We start from the raw sequence: 10,120 nt of genomic DNA, 5'->3' as shown, positions 1-10,120 counted from the left end.
TAAAATGTCAGGTTAGTTAGACTTATTGTTGGAGCTAAGGTTGAACTTCTAAACACCCTTGCCAAAATGTATTCCTGTGCATCAACACAGTCAAAATGATCAAAAAGATTAAAAATGAAAAAAGCCTAAAATGTCCCTAGTGATGGACAAGGGTTAAATATATTTAGAGCAGGTGTTAACTGAAAGAGATATTTCTGAAAGAGCTCAAATATGCGCACATTATTCAAAGATAAAGCATTCTAAAGCCGGAGCATGCAAAAGTGGAACCCAAAATTCGACCGTGAGGAGGCAAACGTCAGGGAATGTTGCGAGGTGTGAGCCACAAATTTCCCCCATTTATTGAGTTATATGCCAAAACGCGTCTACCACGATTATAGCGCCCCTTAGAGGGCCGATTTGTTTGGGTACAGAGCCTCTGAAGTGGCCTGGCCAACAGTAATACCAAGTTTACGTTGATAGCATTTGATTTTGCCGAGATGTGCTTACGTTTGTGTTTGGACGCTAGCTACAAAAACTTGTTCTTTTGTAATTTACGCAATTTTTTACTGAGCAAGATTCTTTTGATAAGTTTTTGTCAGGTAAACATCTGAACATATGGTAAAATGAGGAACATTTTCTCAAAAGTGCCTGCAAATGGGCCAAAGGAGCTTTACTGAATTTTGTCATTAGCTGTTTCGTTTTATTGAAAGCACTTATTCAAACAAACTTCTGATCTTCTCCCATTGTATGAACAGTGTATTTAAAAAAATAAAATAAAATAAAATATGCAATAGGGCCCCATGAGCAATTGTGGGCCACTTTTTTTTCTTCAGCTCTTCATCAATGGCAATTAAAACAAACTGTTCTTTCATCTGGACCTCTTCCGATTTACACAACCTCCTATTTGTATGTGTGTCTGACATGAACCAATTAATGACATTTAAAGTGACTAAGAAACATAATTATTACATATATGCATGTGTAGTCACAGAAGTCTCAGACGAAATATATCCAGATACAAAAACAACATAAAAACATATCAACAAAAACAGAACACACAACAAATAAAAGTAAAACAAATTATGAACAGGAGTAAAGTAAACGTATGCTTAATATATGAGTAAATCTAAATACATGTTAAATCTTGATCTACAATGAAGCTAAATCGAAATGCAGGTTGGAAACCAAGCTGTGCTTTGTCCATCATAAAACTCAACTTGAAAGTTGCATTAAACTAGGGAAACTTTTGTAAAAGTTTGGTTCAGAGAAGTTGGGTTGATCTGATAAAAAGTCATTACAGTCGTCCAACATTAGTCTGGAATAGACCACTCAACTTCAAACACAAGGTTTACATTTCTTACAGTCCTTGAGGCTGCCTGCCTCTCTTTCACTATCCAGTATAAAACAGTGTCAGTGTGGCTGCACCGTGCTGTACACCATATCCTTCAGGCCTGATGCAGCTGGCTCTTCAGCAATAACGGAGTACATATGGTATGTGTCAAACTGGGAAAAGAAAGCAACACTGTAGCAGCTGTTATTATATATGGAAATTGTATTTAATATTGCCTCTCACGTCATACTTACATTCTCGTTTTGAGGCTCTTGCCTTCTTACTTTCTCAGAACCTGCCAGTGAGAGAGACACTCAAATTAAGATGATTGCAGGGGTTATAATGTATATACAATTCTACATTTCTCTTTAGTAAGACAAGTATTCAGTCCGGCTGATTGCAGCGTTGCTCTCCCTCATGCAGCGTTGACTTTCAGATTGAGATTCAGGTCTTGTGTGTTTGTTCTGTGCAAGCTGACACAGCAGGCAGGTCACAGACAGACAGATGACTACATTGAAACATTGCAAACTGGCAAGGAACAAAGCAACTGGACTGGTATAAGTAGAGCAGGATCTAATGAGAGCGGATTGGAAGCAGGCGGGTGATGCAGGTGAGGAGGTGGGGAGGAAAAGTCAGGCAGACAGATGAATGAAGTGGAAGCACATGTGTAGAGTAGATTGGTCTGGCAGTCAGGTGATGGGGGAAGCAAATGTGCGTTTCCTCTCTCTGTAGGTCGGGACATGCCTTCGCCATCCTAGGAAACAAAAAATTGCACAGGGGAAGGAGGGAAAGGCCAAGAACATCTGCTGGATGAAAGGAGAATAGTTATGGAGGAGCCGGGGGAATAGAGAATGGGGCTGAAGGGACAAAGGAACAAAGTGTGACGCCCTCTCAAACTGAGTGAATCTTAAAATGCAATTCTCGAGTTTAAGTACAGCACATATGTGATAATCAGAAAGAAACAAAAAATAATGGTTTCTGCACCCATGTAAAAACATTGCTTGACTAACAAATGATCCTATTTCTCACCAGTTCTTCTTTTGTTGCAGAGAATTGCAGAAACGAGCAAGATGACGCCCACCATGACTCCACAACCAGCCACAACTGCTACGAACTTCCATATCCAAGTTTCTGCAACAATAGAAGCCATAAACAAGTCAGTTTTGCTTCTCACAACATTAACACAAAGCAGGAAGATATGTTCTGTGGATGTTTTAACCACCAATACCAGTTCACGCCAAATATTTAACGTGTAAATCAAAATGTTGCTACTGATGTTCATGGTAAATTAGGTTCCAAACATTTTATCACTGAATTCAAGTTGAGGACATGTTGAGAATAAAAATAACTGAAAAGGTATTACTTCCTTGTAGCACTCTGGTAAGTCTTCCACTACAGCAATGTGCAGTGTGTCTACTGAAGATGACAGAGTAACCATTTTCAACTTTTCAAATATAAAATCTTAGCTATTTCTTAACCTTTCGCACAAATGACATCACATCTAATATTTAACCCCCAATTTCTAATGTGATTTGGGTGTGCAATATCCACAACTCAAGTTAACTATGAAAGATACATAGTACCAGATAGTATGTTACCGTAATATGTTTTTATGTTTAGTGTCAGACGTATTAACACTCGAACATGAGTACACAGCAACAAACATCAACAGAAAAGCATGTTTAATTTTCATGTGCTGCTTAATAACTTTATTTTACTTTAACAATGTGGGCTAACATCTGCACTAGAAAGGCTAACTTCACATATCCAACTGCATACAGCATCTATCACACACTACATGAGTAACCAATCAGCAACCATCCCTTCAATATGCACTTTGACTGAGATTCAGGATAATCACTTTTTGTATTGACATATTCAGTGTTTCACATGTCAATATAACATAGAGTATGTACAAACACTTAGTAAAGAGTGTGTGTGGGTTGTTAAAAAACGGAATAATTACCTGCTGCTGGTTTCACTGGTGTTGGGAAAGTAGAAATAAAACTATCAGTGTTACTTGATGTACCAACAGTCCTCCCTGGTGAATCAACAAAGTACATTTCAGAAGTTATAACACTATGAAATCAGAGCTGTATAGTAACGAAGTAGAACTTCACTACTATAAATAACTAGCACTGTGGTAATTCTTCCACTACAGCAATGTGCAGTGTGTCTACTGAAGATGACAGAGTAACCATTTTCAACTTTTCAAATATAAAATCTTAGCTATTTCTTAACCTTTAGCACAAATGACATCACATCTAATATTTAACCCCCAATTTCTAATGTGATTTGGGTGTACAATATCCACAACTCAAGTTAACTATGAACGATACATACTACCAGATAGTATGTTACCGTAATATGTTTTATATGTTTTTTTATGTTTAGTGTCAGACGTATTAACAATCGGACATGAGTACACACCAACAAACATCAACAGAAGAATGTTTGCATTTTGATGCAATAATAAGAGTTTACCTGTTATTTCATCGCCAGATTCTGGAGTCATAGGAGTCATACTAGTATCTGTTTCTTGAAGGCACAAAACATATTAACATCACAAATAGATATGTTCTCCCTTTGTATGGGTACCGATGTGAAGTTATTAAGCCGCACGGAATAATTACCTGCTGCTGGTTTCACTGATGTTGGGAAAGTAGAAATAAAACTATCAGTGTTACTTGATGTACCAACAGTCCTCCCTGGTGAATCAACAAAGTCAAAGTCATAATACTATAAAATACATATGATTTGTGATTAATCAAAGTCACACTTAATATTTCTGAACTTTAGTGGACCTGATGTTAGTTTTGTAGGCTTTACAGGAGTGGAAGCACCCAGGGCTTGACTGGGGTAAAAAATCTGCTCTGGACTTTTGAGACTCAGACCAGCCCACCACAATCTGCCGGACACCACCTGTCTTTGCACTCCCCTTCAACACATGCAAGCTGGGTCCAAAATTAGCACCATTTAGCAACCAAATGCTGGCAAAATATGCAAGTGGCTGGTAGAAGATGCTTAAGTCACCAGCCAAAATTAAGTTAAATTTTAACATTCACTAGTTTTACCTGGTGGACAAAAAGTTAATTTTGAACCCTGCATTCCAGCCCCTAATACTGCTACTTAGCTGAGTGGTAAGTAAGAGAGTATGATAATGTACTCAGTAATTCAAAAAGGCTGCCTGGCTCCTGATGGCAAGATGGCTAAAGGTTGAGGGTGGAGCATGGCTGTCTTGTATTGTAAACAAATGACAAGTCTGTATATTAAGCTAAAGCTGCATTTAGTACATTTGTTTGTGTTATTGTGGACTGTGGATAAGTCAGAAAGCTATAGTACTATGTTTGCAAGTCCCTTAGCTTACTAATGCATAACTAACATTACCATACTAACAGCTAACAAGTCCTCTCTGGTAGACAAAGGGTGCTAAAATAATCGTTTGACATGCTAAAAATCACTACCGGCACTTTGAGGAGTTTCTTTTGCTGCCGATGGGGGCGGGACTTAAATGCGCTCTCTCTCTCTCTCTCTCTCTCTCTCTCTCCATCTGTCTATGGTAGGTGATCTCTCTCCTCTCTGTGGGCTGGTGTGTGAAAGACCAAGGATGTGAATGGCCAGTGCTCACATGAAAGACACACAAGTGGGCCAATCATGTGATCTCTATGGGCCGATCGATTTTGTATATTACACCTGTTTGAAGTTTCACTGTGTAGATGGTTGAGCAGAATATGTGGACAGTGTGAGTCAATGTTTAATAAATCCACAGCTAATGCTAGTTGCTAGCTAAGTGTGGGTGTGGCAAGCTAGCTTAATCCAGCATTTCTGTTATTCATGTTAAACAGGAACATGGAGCTGGCTAAGTAACTAGCACTTACTGCCAAGAGGAGCAGCTAAGGTTTATTTTATATTGTATGTGATTTATGGGCCAAATTGTTCTTCTAAACTGATTGTCTGATATTCTCTTGTCTCAGCCACCATTTGGACTCCTGTTTTCCCTGTCCCTGCCACATGCCCTGGTATATCCAAGATCCTAAATAAACACAACGCAGAGTCAGACTTTGCTGGGGCTTGCGGCCTGACAGATAGGGTTACATTGAGAATAAAAATAACTGAAAATGTATTACTTCCTTGTAGCACTGTGGTAATTCTTCCACTACAGCAATCTGCAGTGTGTCTACTGAAGATGACAGAGTAACCATTTTCAACTTTTCAAATATAAAATCTTAGCTGTTTCTTAACCTTTCGCACAAATAACATCACATCTCATATTTAACCCTCAATTTCTAATGTGATTTGGGTGTGCAATATCCACAACTCAAGTTGTCTCAACTATGAAAGATACATAGTACCAGATAGTATGTTACTGTAATATGTTTTATATGTTTTTATGTTTAGTGTTAGACGTTAACACTCGAACATGAGTACACAGCAACAAACATCAACAGAAAAGCATGTTTGCATTTTGATGCAATAATAAAAGTTTACCTGTTATTTCATCGCCAGATTCTGGAGTCATAGGAGTCATACTAGTATCTGTTTCTTGAAGGCACAAAACATATTAACACCACACATATATATATATTTTACCCCTTTGTATTGGTACACATGTGAAATTTTTCACGTGCTCCTTAATAACTTTATTTTACTTAAATAATATGGGCTAACATCTGCACTAGAAAGGCTAACTTTACATATCCATGAACAACTGCATACAGCATCTATCACACACTATCTGAGTAACCACTCAGCAACCATCCCTTCAATATGCACTTTGACTGAGATTCAGGATAATCACTTTTTGTATAAACATATTCAGTGTTTCACATGTCAATATTACATGGAGTGTATGTACAAACACTTAGTAAAGAGTGTGTGTGGGTTGTTAAAAAACGGAATAATTACCTGCTGCTGGTTTCACTGATGTTGGGAAAGTAGAAATAAAACTATCAGTGTTACTTGAAGTACCAACAGTCCTCCCTGGTGAATCAACAAAGTACATTTCAGAAGTTATAATACTATAAAATACATATGATTTGTGATTAATCAAAGTCACTTAATATTTCTGAACTGATGGACTTGATGTTAGTTTTGTAGGCGTTACAGGAGTGGAAGCACCCAGGGCTGGACTCGGGTAAAAAATCAGCTCTGGACTTTTGAGACTCAGACCAGATCACCACAATCTGCCAGACACCACCTGTCCTTGAACTCCCCTTCAACACATGTAAGCTGGGTCCAAAATGAGCACCATTTAGCAGCCAAATGCTGGTAAAATATGCAAGTGGCTGGTAGAAGATGCTTAACTCACCAGCCAAAATTAAGTTCAATTTTAACATTCACTAGTATTACCTGGTAGACAAAAAGTTAATTTTGAACCCTGCATTCCAGCCCCTAATACTGCTACTTAGCTGAACGGTAGGTGCAGAGTGATAGAAAAAACAGAGAGGCGACACTCCCATTGGACTCCATTGTATGCATTTTCCCGCCTACTTCCGTCGTATGGAGCCACGCTTAGTTCCAAATATCCATTCTACGGCATTGGACATCATTCATTTTCATTGCTGGCCATTGAGTTACTTCTGAGGTAAGTTAATTAAATAGCTACCTCTTTTGAATTGTCAACTGTCTATATTTTATCAGAGGCAATTTATGATGCATATAATGATCTTTATTCGTATGTGGACGGCATAATTATATATACTTTTTATTTTGGTAGACAACCGATTGCCTGCTTGTTTGTTAGCTCCTTTGCTAGTTTGTTAGCTCGACTTCACCAGCTGTGAAAGTATTCCTACAACCAAAAATAGAGTCTCTGACAACTTTTATTTAGTTATTGATGTTAGATTACTAGGATCATTAAGGTTGATAAAGGACAGGTTTTATTTAGGTTTTATCTGCTGAACCTGACGGTCAGCTGAGTACTGTGTGTCTGATGCTATAGCTAGTAGAAATAAGGTTGCGTTTTTGTTTAATTATACCCTGACAGGAAAATGTCTCGGGCTGCGGAAAGACTCAGACTGATGATCAATCACCTTGATCGATCCTCTGCCACGATTGTATCCTTGTGTTCTGCTTGTTTAAATGTTCGATCATCGGGGGATTCGGAGCTGCACAGAGCAGAACAGGCTAAGACGTTATCCGCCTGCTGCGCACCTAACGGCGGACAGCTCTGGTGGGATAGACCGGTGTATTGCAAGCCTCCGGGATATTGAGGAGCAATACAGGAGTCATTTAATGCTAACTATTATTGTTTAGTTCAAGGTCATCTTGAAAGGGCTGTTGGATTACATGTATGAATACAAATTATTCCCCTCAAAAAGTAGCATGAGCCATAATGACCTTTAAAATGTTTACTACACAGACAGTAGTGTGACGAATTTCTTCCCCAATTTAATTTAAACACTAATTTGGTCTCTGTTAAACATTTGTGTGAACTTCTGGTTAACTAAATTGTTCCTCATTCTTAGCACCACATTTATTTCTTCTTTTTTGTCTCCTTTCCCCACCGTTTTCCTCTCTTCTTAACACAATATTCGTCCCTGTTTCTTGTGCTGACACTGCATCGAGATATAATAACAGACACTCACTGTGTATGGTGATGGATGACGTGTCACTGTGTGGCGATGGATAACTTTTCTCTCCAACCTTTACAGTGTAGAAACACGTCACTTGAACCTCAGCGGGTGAACTCTGATGGGCCATGTTCAGCAGCTCAGTTCCTGTCAGGGTCTGCAGACATGAGGGTCCTCTGACACTCCCTCCACTTAGAGTGAAGAAATAACACAGAGACACAGAAACAGATGAAGGAGTCTGACAGTTCAGGGTGACTGAGTCGGTCTCGTTGATCGATGCTGGATTCACTGTCAGTTTAGATGGAAGAAGAGCTGAAAATGAAGCATGTGTTTGATTAAATAAATAAAAAATGCATTTATTCAAAACAATTCTAATAATACATATCTAAGAGCAGATGATGTCCACTTTGTTGTTTGTGCTCAAACTGTAGCAAGACATCATGATATTAGTAGTGTTCACTCACTTCGAATGATGATGGTGGATGGATCACTGTCGGGAGATTGTGACATGTAAAGGTAAAAACACGTCACTTGAACCTCAGCAGGTGAACTCTGATCGGCCATCTTCAGCAGCTCAGTTCCCGTCAGGGTCTGCAGACAAGGGAGGCTTTTGCCAGTTTGTCCTCTTACTATTCGAAAATAACACTCGGACAAATTAAGATGTGATGGAGTCTGACAGTTCAGTGTGACTGTTTCTGTCTGTGTGATCACAGCTGGATTCACTGTCAGCTTAGGTGGAAGAAGAGCTGGAAGGTAAACAAAGGTTTAGAGGTAAACGTGTTATATCACATACCTAATAGTTGGATTAAGATAAGATTCCTAATGGGCAACTGGGATTTAATGCATGGTATAGTAAAAAAGTACTGCACAGGCAAATTGTCAAATTAAGAGAGACTGACCTTGTGCTTTCATGTCAGAAAAGGAATCTGTTGGAGAAAAGAAAACATGTTAACAAGTGAAACAGATGTAATAGTAAAATAAATCCTTGATGTCTAAAACCAGATTAAAAAGTGTAATTAAACATGCCACTACCAATACATAACGGCTTGACTTTACATATTAATCTGGCTCTTGCAAATCAAATGGACCTGTATTGGTGTGTATCTGCCTACATTTACAGAAAAATTAAAGAAACTGACAAGAGGTTTAACTTACACATGAGGACGACTAACAGCAGGTGTCCAGCCATGATGAAGCTGAACAATGTCAATGTCCAAGAAGACTAAACTTGTATGTCTGACTACGTGGACTTTGGCATACTGAAAGTGTCATTTTGCAGAACATCTTCTCAGGAAAACCACAGAAAGCCTCGGAAATGAATCACACTGACAGGCAACCATGCATCTGAAATCATTTATAAAGCCCCAGTATGTGTGGTACTGTATATTTAGATCACATCTACCTTGGAACTAGTTGGAAGACTGCTTCAGAGAAAATACAATGTGTTCATAATTTGTGTTGCTTTCTTATTGTCTTTTTTTTTTTTTTAAATATTTGTTTTACTTGTTGCTTGTTCTAAACTGGCAGGGCTAGTGCTGGCTTGTGCTAAAATCTTATCCTAACAACTTAAGACGATAACTTCTGAGTATGAGAATGGTTCAACTCGGCAATGAAAATTCATATGAAAGATAAAATTGCATTAAGCTTAAATCAGATGATATGACTAAAATAGCCAGGCCAAGGCTAGATACGGCTATCCGATCATTTTGTAAAAATGAAATGACTAAAATCATAAATTAAGGATGTTAATACACAGGTATTAAAGAATTACTCAACATGAATGAACAGTCGAGACTAGTGCAGTTTAGCCACACTTCCTATCAGAGCTGCTGCTGACAACAGCTCCTCTAGATATACTGTAGCCTAATAGTTCTTATATTAATGATCAAACATACTGACAAAATGGAACATATCCACCTATTTTCCTCTTTTTATTTGTACAGTTTTATCACTATTGGCCAAAAAGCCAATGAAATAAATAGTAGTATATTATATCCCCTTTCCCCATAGTGATCTACCATCTACCTAATATAGGCTGCTCACTTCTCCACTGGTTACAGTTCCAGTGAAGATTGACTGAAATTTAGATTTCAGCATGTCAGATTCTACAGAGCTAAGATGAACTAACTGGTATTTCTTTAATAGCTGATATTTGAATCTGGATATTATTTATCATACTGAGTTGAAAAAGTATCAAGCCCATGGCATGTAACGTTGTGGTTCCAAAATTAGAGTTATT

At 38.3% G+C, this 10,120-nt stretch overlaps 1 protein-coding gene across 1 annotated transcript; it reads right to left on the bottom strand.

The window, feature by feature from the left end:
- Nucleotides 1-820: 820 nt before the first annotated feature.
- On the bottom strand, nt 821-9,128 carry LOC114553945 (uncharacterized). Its single transcript, XM_028575424.1, has 12 exons — nt 9,037-9,128; nt 8,781-8,807; nt 8,346-8,627; nt 7,897-8,193; nt 6,215-6,289; nt 5,798-5,851; nt 3,943-4,017; nt 3,794-3,847; nt 3,276-3,350; nt 2,339-2,440; nt 1,564-1,604; nt 821-1,482 (listed from the first exon to the last, which is right to left on the bottom strand). The coding sequence occupies exons 1-12, from the start codon at nt 9,068-9,070 to the stop codon at nt 1,390-1,392; spliced, it is 1,209 nt and encodes a 402-aa protein (XP_028431225.1). The 5' UTR covers nt 9,071-9,128; the 3' UTR covers nt 821-1,389.
- Between the last annotated feature and the right edge of the window lie 992 nt (nt 9,129-10,120).

Source organism: Perca flavescens, chromosome 4 (genome assembly GCF_004354835.1).
Source record: "Perca flavescens isolate YP-PL-M2 chromosome 4, PFLA_1.0, whole genome shotgun sequence".
NCBI classification, from domain to species: Eukaryota; Metazoa; Chordata; class Actinopteri; order Perciformes; family Percidae; genus Perca; species Perca flavescens.
The sequence above is the reverse complement of the archived record's forward strand: the minus strand, read 5'-3'. Positions and strand labels throughout refer to the sequence as shown.

Coding starts and splice junctions, on each gene's coding strand:
- LOC114553945 (XM_028575424.1), bottom strand. CDS start 9,070: ATGGCTGGACACCTGCTGTTAGTCGTCCTCATGT. Junction 8,808..9,036: donor GCTGTTAGTCGTCCTCATGT/GTAAGTTAAACC, acceptor TTTCTCCAACAG/ATTCCTTTTCTGACATGAAA. Junction 8,628..8,780: donor TTCTGACATGAAAGCACAAG/GTCAGTCTCTCT, acceptor TTTACCTTCCAG/CTCTTCTTCCACCTAAGCTG.